The 18,234-nt window shown below is 43.3% G+C and overlaps 1 protein-coding gene across 2 annotated transcripts in view; it reads right to left on the bottom strand.

Annotated features, from left to right (window-relative positions):
• Positions 1-10,436, bottom strand: part of Stx18 (syntaxin 18) — a 94,411-nt gene extending 83,975 nt beyond the window's left edge. The window contains exons 1-2 of one of the 2 annotated variants that reach the window (XM_052198146.1): positions 10,156-10,240; positions 7,332-7,407 (exon numbers count right to left, since the gene is read on the bottom strand). Coding sequence is in view for 1 of the 2 variants with exons in the window: in XM_052198145.1 (XP_052054105.1) it covers positions 10,156-10,323 (168 nt within the window). In the remaining variant the exon portion in view is untranslated. Of the gene's footprint in view, positions 1-7,331; positions 7,408-10,155 lie in introns of both variants that reach the window. The other variant, XM_052198145.1, reaches the window with a different exon arrangement.
• Positions 10,437-18,234: the final 7,798 nt, after the last annotated feature.

Consider the following 18,234-nt stretch of genomic DNA (forward strand, 5'->3'; position numbering starts at 1 on the left):
ATTTTGAAAATGTGGGCTCTCCTGAGTATATGTTACAGTGTTTGCAATAAATCAACAACCTGGCACAGTCACCTTCTCAGTGACACAGGGGACAAGTTTTAGAGTCCCTATGCACGCAGTTCACAGAAGCTTGAGTCTCTTACATTAAATGGCACAAAATATGCCATATTACATACTTTAATGCTTATAACACAATACAGCTCACTGCTAGGTAAACAGTTGTTAGGCTGGATAACTCAGAGAAGAGTGACAAGAAGAAATATCAGTGCATGTTCAGTTAAATTTTCAATCCACAGTTGAATGAATACCCAGTTTCTGTAAAAGAACCCTACAAAATAGAAGTCCAACTATATTCTGACTTAACAACTTGGCACAAGGCTGGCTCATTATCTGTTCCAACAGACATGATTATATTTGTAGTGTGCAAACAAAACTGATTCTTGGTTCTCCAAGGTGAAACCAGGGTCTAGACAGGAAGAATCTTATGACAGGAAAATTGTCATAGGGGAAGGAATGACTTTAGGTCTAAGTTAGTAGGTGACATGAATTGTTGGCACTCTGCAAGTTAAAGATGAGGAAAGAGGGACCTCTCCACTCATACTGTTCTTATCATGCTGAGGAGTATCACCAACGCACTGGCCATGGAGGCATGGAACACAACCATCACTACCAAAACAATGAGGCAAACAGAGCTCCTAAGCCTTAGTCCCTGTCTGCACCCCAGTGAGGCTGACTGGATATAAGGACCAGCCCAGTTCTGGTTCTGTATTTGTTCTGGATTAGTAAGACAGATCTTAGCCTGTTCTGTTAGCTGGATGTGTGAACTAAGTATCTATCTAGTACTCATTAGTCTCTGAGATCTAAGCACAGAAAGGTTGGAGGATCTGGTCCCAGCTGCAATATTCAATCAAGGTTTACCAGGAAACATACCACCAGGAGACATCTACCACTTGTAATCTTAATTAAGTCTAAAGACCATGTATCTCTTGGATTTATTCTCTCCTGTGTGGAATTAAGACATGAGTGACCAGCACCTTTTCTTAGATCTGAAGGATTGCTAAGGTAAACTAGCATTGCTTAATTTCCTACCCAGAAAGCTAGGGTATTCTCTCACTCTCCCCTACTTGCTCCCCTGTCTCCTTCCCTTTTCTCGAGAACTGATTACAAAGTGTGCTGGGATCACCAACAGCAAACTAAACACAGGTGAGTACCCCTATATTACATTCCTATCACTGGGAACAAAAGCCTTGACAACACAACTTAGAGAAGGAAAGCTTACTTCAGTTCACAGACTGAGAGGCTGCTGAGCATCCGAGAAGAAGGTCTGATGTAGGGCAGCTCCAGCTAGGACAGCGGGAGCATAAAGCTGTCTGCCTACATCTTGGTGGATAAGGAAGCAACACACTGAGGCCAGGACAGGGCAGGGATAAACCCAGGGTCTGCCCTCCAGTGGCCAACTTCCTCCAACTAAGCTTCACCTCCCAAAGGCTGTGCAATGTCTCCAAACAGCACCACCAACTGTGGACTAAGTTTCCCAGATATGAGCCTGTGGGAGGAAGGAAGCATTTCATATCCAAGCAAAAACAAATTCCTAGTCAAAAAACTAGAAACGGAGGAGACCAAAAATGTGGTAACAATGAACAGTTTCTGAATGCAAAGTGGACAAAACTTGACTCAAACTCTAACTCGTAATAAAGTGTTCTGGCAGTACTCACCCCCCTACTTCATAACGGTGTGCAATGTCACTGCAGCCTTGGTTCTAAACGCACAGCACTGGGCATGCTGTCACATCCTGTGATGCTAGCCAGCACTGCCTGAACACCTTTTAGGCTTAGAGGCAAGGCATGTTATGAACTGTAGCGATTCTACAGAACAAAGTTTTCTTCTACAGGAGCCATGGCTTCAATACAGAAAACAAAGACTTCCAATACCATCACTGCTTAGCATGGAAATATTGGATTAGTTTATCTTTGGAGAATGTATCTTGTTAGAATGTTTGTTTTTGGTAAATCCTGTTTGAATTACCAAATTAAGTTTCACTTTTAAAAAGTCATTCAATGCATTTTTGGCTTTAGGTTAGAATTTAATTTGCAACAATTTCTGAAAATGCCCAAAGCATACTTTTTTCTGCCACATTTTTTGTACTATACATTTGTAGTAAAGCAGCATTTTCCACATTGACAATTTAAAAATCAAAATATCAATTAACTGAGAAAAGCTGAAAATGTTCAATATCTTTCAGTATGAAATACTTAGCCAAGAGTTCATTTATACAAAAATAAACATTCACATTAGTATGAAAACTTGCTTTCATTTCCAGTAATTGATAGTTAATATGTATTCCAAATAACTTTTTTCAAAATGTATGATTATCAGTGAACATTTACTTTGTGTGTCTAATTTATAACCTATTTACCTGAAGCTGTGTAAAAGATTTCTAGGCAGAAGAGGGTCACAAGGGCTACGGTGATAGCTCAGTGGTTAAGGAACTTGCTGTATAATTGGGAAATGATGTTCAGATCGCAGCACCTCTGTAACAAGCACGGAGTCTAATGCATGCCTGTGGCCCTGGCTCCAAGGATAGCAGGAGGAGGATCCTGGGGGCTTCCTGGCTTCCAGACTAGTTGAGAAAATGCAAGCTCCAAGTTCAAAGAGAAACTATGCCTCAAGAGACCAGGCAATGATAAAAGAGATACCTCACACACACAGCCTCTTCTGGCCACCGTATGCATGCACATGCGCGCGTGTACACACACACACACACACATACATACACACATACTCACATACAATTTTAAGAAAAGAGTTCCAACTGCCAAAGTCTCTGTAGTTTATAGCAGTATCAACAATATTAAAAGTCCAAAGTTCAAAGTCTCTTCTGTTTGAGTAGGTGTGTCACTGTGGGCATGGGTTTAAGATCTTCACCCTAGCTGCCTGGAAGTAAGAATTCTTTTTTCTTTTCCTTTTTCTTTTCTTCCTTTTTTTTTGGGGGGGGGGGGTTCAAGACAGGGTTTCTCTGTGTAGTTCTGGCTGTCCTGGAACTCACTCTATAGACCAGGCTGGCCTCGAACTCAGAAATCTGCCTACCTCTGCCTCCCAAATGCTGGGATTACAGGCATGCGCCACCTACGTCCAGCTCAGAAATCAGTATTCTGCTAGCAGCCTTCAGATGAAGATGTAGAACTCTCAGCTCCTCTTACACCATGCCTGCCTGGGATGCTGCCATGTTACAACCTTGATGATACTGGACTGAACCTCTGAAGCTGTAAGCCAGCCCCAATTAAATGTTGTCATTTATAAGACTTGCCTTGGTCATGGTATCTGTTCACAGCAGTAAAACCCTAAGATGTGCTTTTCTTTATAAATGCAGATAGAGATTTAATCTTAGAAAGAAAAGAAAGAAAGAAAGAAAGAAAAGAAAGAAAGAAAGAAGAGAGAGAGAGAGAGAGAGAGAGAGAGACGAGAGAGAGGGAGGGAGGGAGAGAGAGGGATGAGAGGGAGGGAGGGAGAGAGGAGGGAGGAGAGGGAGGGAGAGGAGGAGAGGGAGAGAGGGAGAGAGGGAGAGAGGGAGAGAGGGGAGAGAGGGAGGGAGGGAGAGAGGGAGAGAGAGAGAGAGAGAGAGAGAGAGAGAGAGAGAGAGTTAGTTAGTTACAGGCTTAAAAAGCCTTGTGTGTGCCCTAGAGCTGGCACACTCCTCAGGGAGGCCTGACAGCAAACACAGCCTTCCGGCTCTACAGGCTTTTGCAGGCTACAGGGCTGTTTCTATGGCATAAAAGCATTCTAAGCCTGTTTGAAAGAAATTAACACTATTGCTTCACTAACCACAAAGAGTAGGCTGGATCTGGCCTACAGACCAAAGGCTGTATCCTCATCCATGCAATCCAGAACATCCTCATATCTAGGGACACTCCATCACTCAGGCCTCCCCAGTACATGGTCCTTCTCATCCCTGTCTTGCTTCTGCTCTGCTGGCCTTGCTATGCCTCATTGTCTTAGCTGACACAATAGGTGCCCTTCCTAAGTTTGATATGAAGGTTCTCAACCTTGATGGCCCAATTAAATTACTACTTTCTGAGGGTTCCACTAATTCTCCCCCAGGAGACTTAGGTATCCTTTACTTGTATTTTTGAAGTCCTTTGTGCCCATACAATCAGATGTTCAATCAGGTAATAGAATAAACTACTAAAAAACAAAATTTCAAAAGCTGTAGTCTTCCTAAGTCCTGGGAAAAAATCCACAAGGGCAATCCACAGAAAGAGCTCACAGTTGATATCATGAGAGTCTCTGGCACTGAGTTCTACATACAGGAAACATCAGTTATTGTAAACTAAGGACAGCGATGTGAAGTTAAAAGGCCAGTTAGCGTCCCTGGGCCCTCTTGTTGGTTTCCTGAGGGTCCTAAAGAAGAAGGGGAAAAGACATAAAAGAAGCTAATGAATATCTCTTTCTCATGCCCCCTTCCCATCCCAGCTCTACTCAAACCACTCCTCACTTTGCAAAACAGCTTCTGCCCTGTACTTTTTAAAGTCAGTATGATTCAACACACTCCTGCTCTGCTCCTGCTGGCTATAAGCTGCCATTTTTCCCTCTGCTCCTGGAGTCCGGCCCCATCTCCTGCCTCCTCCGTTTCTCTCTGGCTTTTTGCACCTCTGCTACCAGATGCTGCTTCTGAAATGTGTTTTCAACTAGGATTGCAGCCAATTTCTGGGTAAAATCTATTTCCAGCCCCTCCAGATAATAATCCAGGTGGTTCCAACTCACTTACTAGGCCATAATATCAGAGCTCCTAACAGGGAAGCCAAAGAGGACCTGAGGATTTGATGCTGGACAGTTACACTTGTCAGTCACCCGCAACTTACACTGTGTCTGCTTCTCTTTAAGAGAAGGCCTGAGCCTCATTAATAAAGCTAAAGCTACTATTTATAACAGATGCTGGGCTAAGTATAAATCAACATCTGAAACAGTCAAGGGTCCTATTAAGCTGCAATTTTTAGATTGAGAAGGAAGCCTGTATAGCTCAAAAGGGAAAGCAAAGAGATACAGCCAATTAGTACTTACTAATTCAAGAGATGGACACCGTGAATCTATGTGCCTGCAAAGTTCTAGAAGCTATGGTTTCAGTACAGACCATAATCTCTTTTCTAGGGAGCACATAGTCAAGTAGAGATGCTAACTAAACTATACACAATACATTAGCAATGACAACAAAATGTTACAAGGAAGAGAAATAGGTTGTTGCCACATTGTACAAAAACAGTTTTCTTACATAGAAAACCTCTGATCCACGTAAGTTAACGGAGATCAAGCCATGTGGATTCTGGGAGAAGTGTTCCATGTAAAGGATCGACAGACGCAAAGATGCAGAGGTAGGAATGTGAGAGAACAGCGTGACGACGGGATGGCAGCAGCAGAATGCAAGGGGAGCACAGAGTGAGGATGGTGAGAGGTGAGACCAGTACTTGGCTTAGGGCCATTCTAGGAATTTAGGGGGCAAAGAGATGGCTTTGCAGTGAAAGGCACTTGCTGTTCATTCAGAATACCTGAGTTTGGTTCCCAGCACCCACATCAGGCAGCTCACAAACACCTGTAACTCCAGTCCTGGGGATCTCACACCGACTTCTGGCCTCCTTAGACACACACACAGACACACACACACACCCTACTCTTAGAAAAATAAGCATTTTTAAGAGAACTTTGGATTTCAGCCAAGAACTGAAGCTAATGAATTCCTAAGGATAAATAGATGAACAATATACCAACAAATACATTCAATTTTCACAAAGTCAAGGTATAATAAAGAATAAAACATCACTCTTTGCCAACTCAGAATCACTATAACCTGACTTGGAATCAGAACATCTGTGATTTATGCTCCATTACCATCTAATCTAAGTTCTCAGTCTTGTTAAATGTGGTAACTGGACCTGAGAGGTTGTAGTGACTTCCTGGAAGACCTAGCACTAACCAAGGTTTCCTGGCTTCCTGTTCCAAGCTATTCAGGAGCCCCTTCTACTCTGGACATGCAGCTCAGCTCCAAGTACCTGTGTGGTAGCTCCTTTGGCTCTGAAACTCTATAAATTCGTGAGGATGAGTAGCTGTCCCCATATGGCATCTCCAGGCTCAGTCCATTCCCAAAGCCATTCAAGACAACAGGCAAGTAAGGTGGAAGCATCTATCCTACTAGATAAGTAATGGGTGGATACTCAGTGTGCTGGTGATTATCAGGCATGGCAGGTACCATGAGAAATTATTTGTCTACCACCCTTTGCTCCAACTCCTGGACACAGCACTCCCCTCTTAAGGTCATACTGGCCACAGATTAGAGCAGACACATAACTTAGCCAATTAAAGAACCTTATTCCTAAGACCACAACAAAGGTTTTGAGGTCCAAGCAGGATCAGGCCCATTCCTGGGGTTTTAGGGATGGGAACTACAGGGAGACACATCAAGACATTATGTGAGCCACCATACATATTTTGTTGTGGGTGGTTCAAAAGTAACTTTTACTTGTAACCAAAAAATTCAGACCCAAAGGCACTTGCACGCCATTTCACAATTCACCAGTCATGTGGTGTTCTGAAGTGGTTTTCTTAGAAAATAAAGGTAAAAGAGGTTAAGTAACTTCCTGATTTCATGAAGCTGGAAAGAGATTCAAACCCAAGCCTTTCTGCTCCAAGTCCCAGGCACTATGAACTGAAGAAGAAAACATTTTAACATTGGGATGTCTTGCAGACATCTGAGTTCAGTTCCCAACACCCATGTCAGTCGGCTTACAACCACCTGTAATTCTAGTGTATGGAGTCTGATGTCCTCTGCTGGCCTCCTGAGGGCACCCACACATACATAGCCCACAGTCACAAGGACACACAGGCATATGCAATGCATACATAAATAAAAATGAATCTTTTTTAAAATTTAGGTGGATACTTAAGATACAGGAACAGAGGAATAAAAATATTTCTACCTCTGGCTTTAGATCATGACCTTAGCTGCAAATACATGGGGCCAATCACTACACTAGTCTGAGTTTTCAGTCTTCATATCTATTAAAATAATTAGTCTAAATAAGATGAATTACAGGACCTTTAAAAGTACACTCTGAAAAGTCTATGGTACCATTTAAGTAAACAATTGATTTTTAGCCAATTGCCCAGTAGAATATCAAGCAGATTTCAACTTAATGTCAGGCCCTATAGTTAGTGATGGCTCGTAGGGGACAGAGGTGAGAGGCTCTGAGCTACAGAATTACTGAGAAATGAGTGCTGGCTTCTGTGGTCAGAGGCAGCATGTGAGAACGGGTTTCATGTGTCTGCCATAGCTGATATCTCACCTTTAACTCACAAGTGCCACTGTCTTTCCACTACTGGGGCTGCCTGAACCTTCCAGGGACCTTCATCTGTGAGGCCCTTAAAAGAAAACAGTCAAAAATGTATTTTCAGTACTTGGGGAACAGTCCAATTGACCACAGGCTCTCTCCTCACAGGGTTGCTAGCTGGACTGTGCATCTTAACTCTACTGTTCCCAAACCCTCTATTTCTGAGGACTGAAAATCTGTGCAGCATTAATAAACCACTCAGGAAGGGCCTCCACACACCAAAACTGTGACATCCACACATGTGACAACAAGCTTGGCCAGACTCAGAATAGAGCTGGGAAGACACCTTATTTTCCTGTCCTCTTATTTCAACCTGAGACATGCCTCCTTCAACATGATACATGGTATGATAAGACATGAGACATATATATATATATATATATATATATCAGTTTTAAAGTTTGTTTTGGATAAAGATGAACTGTTTTTATAGGAAAATAAACCTTGCCTAACAGCATGAGTCTGGCTAATAGCTAACATGGTTAAGACAACAATGTAGTTTCCTGGATCTTCTTCAGGGATTCACTGTCTACGTAATATTGAACTATCTAGAGCCGTGGTTCTCAACCTGTGCATTGTGACCCCTTTGGGGAGAGTTAAATGACCCTTTCACAGGGGTTACATCTAAATAGCCTGAATATCAGATACTTACATTATAATTCATAACAGTAATAAAACTATATTTATGCAATCTCAACAAAAATAATTTTATGATGGTAGGGGTGGAGTCACCACAACATGAGGAACTGTATTAAAGGGTCAAAGCATTAGGAAAATTGAGAACCATTGGTCTAGAAGACAAGATTCAAATTCTGTAGTGTGATCTGCAAGATCCTTCTATATTTCCCTCTGGCTACCATACCAGTCTTATTATTTTTCTGAGTGTCCCACGTTCTTATGTTAACCAAACCCAACTTAAGTTAAGCTGGTACTATCTCATGCCTTTGTGCACGTTGGTCTCTTTTCAAAAGAGATATTTCCTTAATTCATTGCAAATTCTGTATGTGTTCTGATCATATTCACCCATCCCCCCTCTAACTCCTCTCAAATCCACTCCTACCTCTTTACCTCCTCTAATTTCATGTTCCCTTCTCCCACACACACACCTATTTTTTTTTAAGGCCCATCAAGTCTAATTGCACTGTCCACGTACTCCTGGGTGTGTGGCCATCCAAGAGTATGGCCAGCATGCCATGGTCTTAGCTGTGATGCCCTTCCTTAGAATGGGTTTTTGACATGATTGTCCCATGAAGCCTGTCTCCCAAGTGGAACTAACCAGTTTCCCTTGTGCCCTACAGAACATCTGCAGGACTCATGGCAGGGAGGTTGCTTATATTTTATCTCCTCCACCATTGTAACTCTATCAACAGTAGAATTCTGTTGCTCTCAAACAGTGCTGTTAAGTACTGAAGGTAAATGCTAAATAGAGGTTTTTTGTTGGAGGGAGGGGCATTTATCTGGTCCATACCACCTTCTGTGTTTGGACATATCTGTAAACAGCCATTCATTAACTTGTGCATATATATATATATATATATATATATATATATATACATACATATATTTAATTCAATGATATTTGAATGCCATCTGGTATGGGGGCCCATGCCTTTAATCTCAGCACTTGAGAGACAGAAGCAGCCACCTTTCTGTGACTTCAAGACCAGCTTGGTCTACATGGAAAGACACTGTCTCAAAAAGAGAAGTATCAAGCAATGGATTATATGCCAAGCAGAGGTGAGCTACTGGAAAACCAATGAAACTTAAAGTTTAGGTCCTTCTGACTTATACCTTTCAATGCTTTGGACCAGTGGTGTCTGTGTGTGTGTGTGTGTGTGTGTGTGTGTCTCGTCTGTGTGTGTGTGTGTGTGTCTCGTCTGTGTGTGTGTGTGTGTGTGTGTGTGTTTCTTTAAAAGGACAGAGAAACTGCATACGCCCCCTAGTACTACAAAAGTAACATTTACTCTTAGTGTCACAGATACAAAGGGATATAATGCAAACAATCTCTTTTTTTTCCTGTTTTCGTGGAAACAATATCTGTTCATCTGTTCATCCATCCATTCATTCATTCATTCAATGGATGAATATTTACTAAGCAATATTGTCGGTCACACATACAGAAATACTGTCAACATGTTCCTACCCTTATGGAAAAGGTTTCTATGTTGGGGACACAGAAGCCAGTTGTGCCCAGAGAACAGAAAGCAGTTTAGAGGACAATCACAACACTAGGTGTTGCTTAAGTGTTGCAGCTCTGAGGGGAAAAGTTTTTACCCTACACCGGTGATGTCCTAAACCAATCTCAGGAAGTACTGAGTCCTACCTATTACTGGAGGCAAGGATAAAGGAGAGTTCAGCTGGGCGGGGATTTTATTAAACCCTATGCGCAAGAAGGGATACAAATACATGAAAGAGCGAGGGGAGAGAGAGGTGAGCTTTGCGACAGGAAGTGTAAAACTGTAGGAACTCTTCCAAGGCACTCAAGTCATCAGCGACGGCAAACTCACTGCCTCTAGAGGTTAGCTTGATTTCAAGGATATCCAAGCATCTCTTCAAAACTTGCTGCCTTCAGTGCCCAGACACGCGTCACCTTTCGTGAGAATAAACCTGTCGCCACCCCGAACCAGCTGTGAGCTCCGTGAGACAGACTCTTCTGCCTTGCTAGAGACTCCCTCTCTTCACCGACAGCTAACAAGGCAGGGCCCAGTTTGGGGTCCAGGGTCCGCGGAGCAGATCCGCCCCTATCTCCCGCCCGCCGTTCCCATAGCAACCAGCTTACCACTTCACGGGCCCGGCTCGAGAAGTCTCCCTTGGGCCGAGGGCTTCTGCGGAACAGCTCGTCCCGGCTGCCATCGGCCCCACCACCCACGGCCACTCCCAGAGCCTTATTCCGCGTCTTCACTGTCTTGACGCTAGCCCGGAAGAGCAGTGTGATGTCCACCGCCATAGCGACCAGCACCTCGGCCTGAAGCCGGTCAGGCACACGTCAGCAGCAAGCGACCCCGGCAAAAACTCGGTTGCTGAGGGATGTTCCGACTCGCACTCCTCCGCCCGGAAACTGTGAGCAGAAAAGAGAGGTTCCGCTTTCCGCCCGGGTAACCCGGCGAGTGGAGAAAGGTTCCGTCCTCAACCCAGAGAAGGGAATCTCCGTTCCAGACAGTCTCCTCGCTGCAAACTTCAGCAGGATCAGACGCTTGGAAATTTCCCAGTCTGGGCTTCAGGAACGAAAGCATCGGAAGCTAGAAAGATCGCCCCCCTTATGATTCTTTAGGGGACGGGCGGGCGATTTGGTTGACAGGTGGGGGGGTGTAACACCTTTGACCTTTGTCGGCAAGGGAGCAGCAATGAACTATGACCATCTGGGATAGTGCAGGAGCTAGGAAAGGGTAAGTGTACAGAGGTAGAGGCCAGAGGCCTTCCTTCTCAACCTTCAGTCAGTTCGGTAAAGTGAAACCAGCGCCTTCCTTGGAATGCACAGAGAGTTAAACAGAACGTGTATATAAAACGTTCTCATGCTGTTTAACTCTTAGTGTGCAGCCAGTAGATGCTGCCGCTGTTGATAATATGATTGTCCTCATCTCTTTATAATGTAGAAGAGACTTAGAGCTGAGTTCTCTGAGCGGTGATGTGGAGAGCAGGAACTTAACAGAGCCAGTCAAGAGTGAAGCATCCTGAGCTTGATGATACCATGTTATGTTCCTCCTCAATACATAGTTTTGAAGAGCGCTCTCTTGAATCATAGTTATCATAGAGAAAGAAGGAAATGGAGAAGAAGAGAGTAAGCTGTCTCCTAAACTCAGCTAATAAAATGTCTCTGAGTGCTTGGTTCATGGTTCATTTTATTTTATTTTTTTTTTACACCTTTAATTAAAAACACAAGTATGCCACTTTCCCTCCTTCCCTTTTCTCCCTCCAGCCACCTCAAGTCCTCTCACTCCAATTTCTTCCCTGTCTCCCCATTCAGTCTCCAATTGATAGCCTCTTCTTCCTTAGTTATCAGTGTTGCATATATGTGTAAGTATCCATGGATATGGAAGCACAATCTGCTAAAACTGTTGTTACTGTTTATGTGTATATGGTTTCAGGGATAATCATGTATCGAACAACCAATTAGAGGGTTCTTCCCTGGGATAGGCTAATTTTCCCTCTCTCAGCAGCTATAGCTGCCTCTAGTTTCTTGTCCAGGAGTGTGACCCCCCATGGTTTAGTTTTAATTCAATATCAACTTTTCTGGGTTTTGTTTTCCTTATAAAAGGAAGCACACTATGATGTGTGCTAAAATTGGCTTTTAACAGTCATCAAGATGAAAAGCTAGTTTCATTATAATCCCAGGATCATATTTGCCTTTACACTTGCATGTTCTAATCAGCTGTAGGGTTGAGTTTTCCAAGAGACACTGATCTTACAATAGGCTAAATGCAGAGCAGCTGTCTTCCATTAAGCCAGACTTAAAAGAGAATTGCAAAGATGCAAGTGCCAGTTCTTCTTACCGAGTCTTTTATGGTTTTGAAAACTATTTTCCCTATGAAGATGTTTATGTTAATATGTAATAGATGTATCCCGATTACTTTAGGTGGATAAATATTTCTTAAGTTTCCCATTTTATTTCTAATATAGTAACTATCAATAGATAAAATCCAAGCAAGCAACCATTGTTTAAGGTCCTACATAATTTTGTAGGGATGTAAATGTTTTCTGAAATCAAATGTTTGAGAACCACAGTGTTAAGGACATGTTTAAAAGAAGTACATGTCAAGGAAATATTCATTTAACAGAAAAGAAGGAAACGATTATTTGACATCCAGCGTATAGCACTTTACCCTTCCTGAAGAACACTATCCATATAAGTTGAGTAGAAGGAGAGAGGGAGGGGAAGAGAACAAAATCTATACCAGTGATTCTGCCTTGCATCTTGCATAAATGGCATTTTGTTTTATGCAGACATTAATGAGTCTTTGGCAAAGGTAAGCCTGGGGCAGAGTAAATGGAAAGAAAATTCAATTGCATAACAAAGTGGAGGAGTTGAATTAGGGGAACAAAAGAGAAAGCCAAACCTTGGTGGGGTCCAGGAAATTAGAAAGTAGGTAAGTGGGAAGGGGTTTTGTGTGGGAGGAATGCTGAGCTCCTTAAAATATGGTAGTGGTGGGCGGTGCCTTGTGTGAGCCAGGTACTCAGTGCAATTGGGAGAGGGCGGAAGGTTGGGCACCCGCCTTCAAGTTTTCTGTACAGCTCCGTAAATGCAGAGAAAGCTGCGGGGTAGATGAGACCCAAGTGAACTCCATTCAGGCCATGCAGCCTCACATGCTGGCAGATGAATGAACACATGGACTTTGACACGTTCCAAAGAAAAGGCTGCCTGCCCTCACCTTATTGCTGGTTTCACTCTCCTTTGGATTTCTCCCACACTGTAATGACTTAAATGATGTGTGTTCAAGAACTATGTCCATGTCTAGATTTTCGTTTTACACCTTATATTCAGACCCTATATCTAGTGGCTCTTAGAACCCAAAATTTACTTGCAAGCAGAACTTTAAATATAGCCAAGTTACAGTTACATGTGTGGATGACCACATAGGACCTAAAGTCAGTAACAGTGCCTATATAAAGATGCCAACAAAAGAATGTGAAGAGACGGGCAGATGTAGCCGCATGCCTGGAAATGCTGATAGTCACTAGAAGCTGAAGAAACAAGGAGCTATTCTTTCCTAAGAGCCTCAGAAGGATGGGTGGGTCTTCAAACAGTTTGTTCTCCCTCCAGCACTGTGGGAAATAGATATCTGTTGTCTTAAATCACAAAATTTGTTGTTGCCTGTTACTGCAACCCCAGGAAACAAATACACACCATAATTCCCTCCTCACCCCTGACCCCCAGGCTTCATTTTCTGGGCTCTCCTATGCCTGTCTCACTTAGTTTGAGACTCTCCTTTTGAATCCTCTGTCCCTGTTTGGGCACACATCTCCTGCAGACAAGCCATCCCCAGCTGCCCTGGGTCTGTGTCTTTTCTTGACTTTACATTCTGATCTCAGAGAATTGCAGGTGACCAGGACCCCCACCCTCAAGGGGAAGATAGAGAAAGAACGAAGCCTGATCTTGTGAGGAGGATGCCAGCAAGGGCGCCGGTCACCCAGTGTGCAGTGGATAGCACATCCAGCGGCCAACAGCACAGGGCCCATGTGCTACTGGCAATGTGTCACAGCTCTGGTTCCCAGCTTCTCCCTTAAGGAATTTCTTGGATGGAGGAGGGTATGTTTAGAAGTTCTTCAACTGCCTGCATTATCCAGGCTATGGCTTTCTCACTCTGGAAAGATGAGAGTTCCATAAGCATTCAAAGAAAGAAGAAATGCTTGCCACATATTCACAAGTACTCCAGAGGTCAGTCAGTGACAAACTTCCCCTAGAACTGGAGGTGAGACAATACCAAAGCAGCATTCCACAAGAGTCTCATCACAGGGGCAAAATGGGTTCTGTGTTTTGGGGTATACTTCATTTGTCACCCCAGGGCTATATGGATAGGTTTTAAATAGAGTTACAAACAGCGTATATGGTGGAGCATTACCTGTGATCTGAATTCTGCCAGTCATATGTTAGGCAATCGTTATGGGGATATTGGCTTATCTCAAAAGTTACTCCAACTAAGCCTTGTCTTCTATTATTTTCATGTAGGAAGACAAGGAGGATATAAGGTGACACAGGCCCACTAACTGGTTCTTAGCACGGTGCTCCTGTCATTAGCATTGGCCCTGGAGGAAAGTTCCCTTTCCTTCTCAGGGGACTCCTGTAGTCTCCTACTACAGGAAAGTTGTCAGGAGTACAGGCCCTGCAAGGATAGGATTCTGTGGAACACACACACACACACACACACACATACAACCTAACCAGCTTGGAATTCAGCCCTGAAGATGTTCATCTTTCAGAAGTGGTCAGAAGTTTGGACTCACAAGTCTTTACTGTGACTTCTTGAATTCCATAAGTGTTAATGCTGAGAGTCACATCTTGAGTTGGGGGAGTGACTAGCTAGTGTCCAAGGGCTACTGAACACACGCTGTCTGATGGAGTCCACTTCTAGGCACATTTATGTGTGGATCCTGATCAACAAAAAGTTTCAGAAGAACCCAAGAGAAGCACTGCTGTAGCTAGCATCCTCTGCCAAGTCTGTGGTGCCCAGACTCTGAAATCTTAGCCAGCTCGCTGACACAGGATCCCATACTTGCTTTCTGTCTTTCTGGACAGCAGGAACCTCAAGGATTTTAATACCTAGCAAACTTTTCTGGGACATCTAAACAACCTCAGAAGTACAAGAAACAATTGCCAGAGGGCACCAGGAAACACACACAAAACAGCAGAAACTGAAAGACTTAGATCTGCATCCCTACTGAGCCATTAGCTGTTTGACCTCAGGCAAGAGATTTCCCCAGTTCCCCCTCAGGGACATGCCTACCAGTGTGACTTCTCTGAGCAAGGAGCACCCCTCAATGTTCTTCACCCTTTCTGGAAGCTGTCGTTGGGTTGCTGGGCCACATATGCAGGTTCTTATTTTCAAACCTGTGGGATCTGACAGATCATCACTTCTAATCGACTGAACTTGGAACTTTTTGTCTTGGCCTTAAAAGGGGTGCATTCTATAGACTTCTTCCAGAGGCCCATAATGTAAAGGCTTAGCCTTCTCTTTTGGCACTACTAGGAGGTAATGGAATCTTTAAGCAAAAGGCTCTAGTGTATAGGTCATTGGGGGTGTGCCTTCAAAGGGAACCCCAGTCTCTTTTTTTTTATCACTTTGCTCTCTATTAAGGTAAGCAGTTTTGCTGTGACATACATTTCCACAAAGCCCCCAAAACGATAGACTAGTTTATTGTAAACTGAATCTTCCAAATGCAAACCCAAATAAACCTTGTTTTCTCTCAAAGATGATTTCCTCAGATGTTTGTTACAGTAGCAGAAGTCTAAGATACTTGCTTAGATTAAAGATTATCTTAAAAATATTTCCCTTCTCATCTTCTAGGAGGTTATGAGGGAGAATTGGGGAGAGGCAAAGATACTAGTCTCCCCGGAGCACAGGCTCATCCTTCTGTGGGGTGGTCAGCCACGCTGATATTATCTGTGTCTGAGTCTCATGGTGATCCCTTGCATCCGTCCCTCAGTGGGTGTCCGGATCAGACACTGACAGGAATGCTGAGTCTGATAGTTGCTCCTGATGTTGGGCTTGTGCCCCTTTCAGGGCATCTGGGCTGGGAAGGAGTTAGCACAGAACAAACTAACTTGGGAAGTGTGTGCCTTTGAAACACGCCTGTGCTGTTTCCTCTGTACAAATCAAGGTATGGTGTCTTTATAATACAATTTGAAAGCATCCCTATCTGCCCCTCCCATCCCCCATGTACATAGCATTCTAATTCTGCAGAAATGAGGAAACAAGTAACTCTGTCCTTGAAAGGCTTAATCCAGAAACGTTTAGGTACCCAAACTTCACGGGAACATTCTAAAGTTTCTGCTCCTTTCTCCCTCACTTCACAATCTCACCCTGCTTTGCTTGCTCCGTGTCAGAGGACATAGCTCCCAACGATGATGTAATCAAGTCACTGAAACTCAAGTCCCCCTCTCCTTACCCCCACAGGCTTGGAAGTTGATGTGACCTCTTCCCGACGCTTGCTTTCTCCACCCCAGGAGCTTCATAAATCACCTCATAAAAACGTATTTACTGGTTCCCCTGACATAATAGCAGAATAAACTGCTCAAGACACCCTTGAAGAGTCCCCCCAGAAAACTTGAGAACTGTGCTGCTGGTGTGGTACCAGGGTCTCCTGCCTGAGTTTCTGTGCTCTGCCTTTGGACGGTGTCTTCTGTAATTAAGACAGCCAAATCATCTTGTTTTTATTGAGTTGGATGGCGAATCACAGAATAAATGCTTTCCCTTGCACTTTAAAAGGATTTAATAGGAAAATATTTTTTCCTACATCCTGTTTCAAGGAGAAAATGTGATTTTAGGGACATTTTATAGTTCACAACAGGATACTGAAGGGCATTTGGTTTTGCTTTAGTTTATTATGACTGTGTTTCTCTTGCATGAAGTAGTCTTTGTGATTATTTAGATAAGTCTATAGATAGCCACAGAATTATGGAAACTTGGGACTGGAAAGGGATTAAATATTAGCTAGACCAACACTATTCCCTTCTCAGATGAGAACACAAGTGACTCGTCCAAGGTCACATGTTAAGGTAGTGTGATTCTTGGTGGCCCGACTATTGAATAACCTGGAACCAGCTGTATGCTGGAAGTAGGGGTAACTAGCATAGCTTTTATACAAAAAGACCTGTTTATCTTTGAAACCTTTTTAATTTGGGAACTGGAATACTTGGTAAGTGTGGATGTGCACACGCTTGTTGTGTCTAACTCTATATCTGGTTAGTGAGACATTAAAATGTCTCCATTGTCTATCTAATACACAGCACTAGACAGGGTTCAGAAAGTATAAAACAAAAATTAAGTTTCTGCATTGTAACAGGTCAAGAACTAACAGAAGAATGCATACAGAGGTAATTATCACTAAATGTGATCACAAAACATCCCTTAGTCCTTTTTCTGTTGCTATAATAGAATGTCTGAGACTGAATAATTTATAAAGAATAAAGGTTTGTTCTTATCCCAGCTTCATTTTTTGTCACTGTGACAAAATACCCTGATAAGAAAGCAACTTTGGGGAGGGAAGGATTTATGTGGCTTACAATTCCAGGTCACCGTCCATCACTGAGAGGAAGTCAAGGAAGAATCAAACAGCAGCTTTTTTAACATCCACAGTCTAGAGCAGAGAGGAGATGCCCTCATGTGCCCACTTGCTTGCTGCTTTTGTTCAGCCATCTTCACTCTTACACAGGTCAAGGCCTAGTCTTTGAAACAGTGCTGCCTACAATGGGCTGACCCTTTCTACCTCGAGTAAGGCCATCAAGACAGTCTCCAGAGGCATGCCCATAGGTCAGCCTGATCTAGGCAATTCCCATTCAGGCTTTTTGCCCAGGAGATTCTGGGTTATAGCAAGTTGACATTTAAAACTAACCATCACAGTTTTCACAGTCCTGGATGCTTTGAGGTCCAAAGTCCAAAGGGGCTACATCAGATGATATAGTCTTCTTCCTACAGAGGAGTCTGCAGAATCCTGGGGCAGTGCTAAGTCAGGTATGAGAGCAGTTTGTACAAGGAAAAGCCCTGCTGGCATTTTTAACACACCTTCTACAGGTAACTCATTAACCGGTAATGGGTTAACCCCTTTGTGAGAGTGGAGCCTTCTGACCCACTCCTGTCCTGAAGACCATGCCTATTCCCACTCCTTAATACCTCACAATGGATGTTAAAATCTAACACTGGTTTCGAAGTAGAAGCTTCTGGTTTCTTTGCAAAGTTAGTTTTGTCAAATGATGTTCTGCTGGGGCACCCAGGTGAAAGGACAAATGATGTTTAGAAGGAAATAAATTAAACCTGATAGACAGTGAGCCAGTGAGCAATGCTAGGTGGCATTGGCATACCTTACCATTCCTTGCTGGTCATCGTCTGTTGTGACTCTAAAGAAACACACCAAAAAGCTTCTGGTGGTGTTCTGGCAGCTTCTTGCTGTTTCTGAGGCTGATTAGCAGAGTAAAGTGGAAGTTTCTGGATATGTCAGCTGATACAGACTCACAGGGAGTTTTGCTGAGGCAAGACCTGTGAGAGGACATATGATGTTTAGAGGGAGTATAAATAGAGCTCAACGGACAGTGACTGGTGCATTCCATAGCTAGCTTTGCAACACTTCACTGGTCTCATGTCTTCCTGTGCTGATATTCACTTCATTGAGAGACACATGACAGACATCTTCTAGTATCCTGGCTGGT

The sequence above is a fragment of the Apodemus sylvaticus genome, chromosome 11 (genome assembly GCF_947179515.1).
Source record: "Apodemus sylvaticus chromosome 11, mApoSyl1.1, whole genome shotgun sequence".
Classification (NCBI taxonomy): Eukaryota; Metazoa; Chordata; class Mammalia; order Rodentia; family Muridae; genus Apodemus; species Apodemus sylvaticus.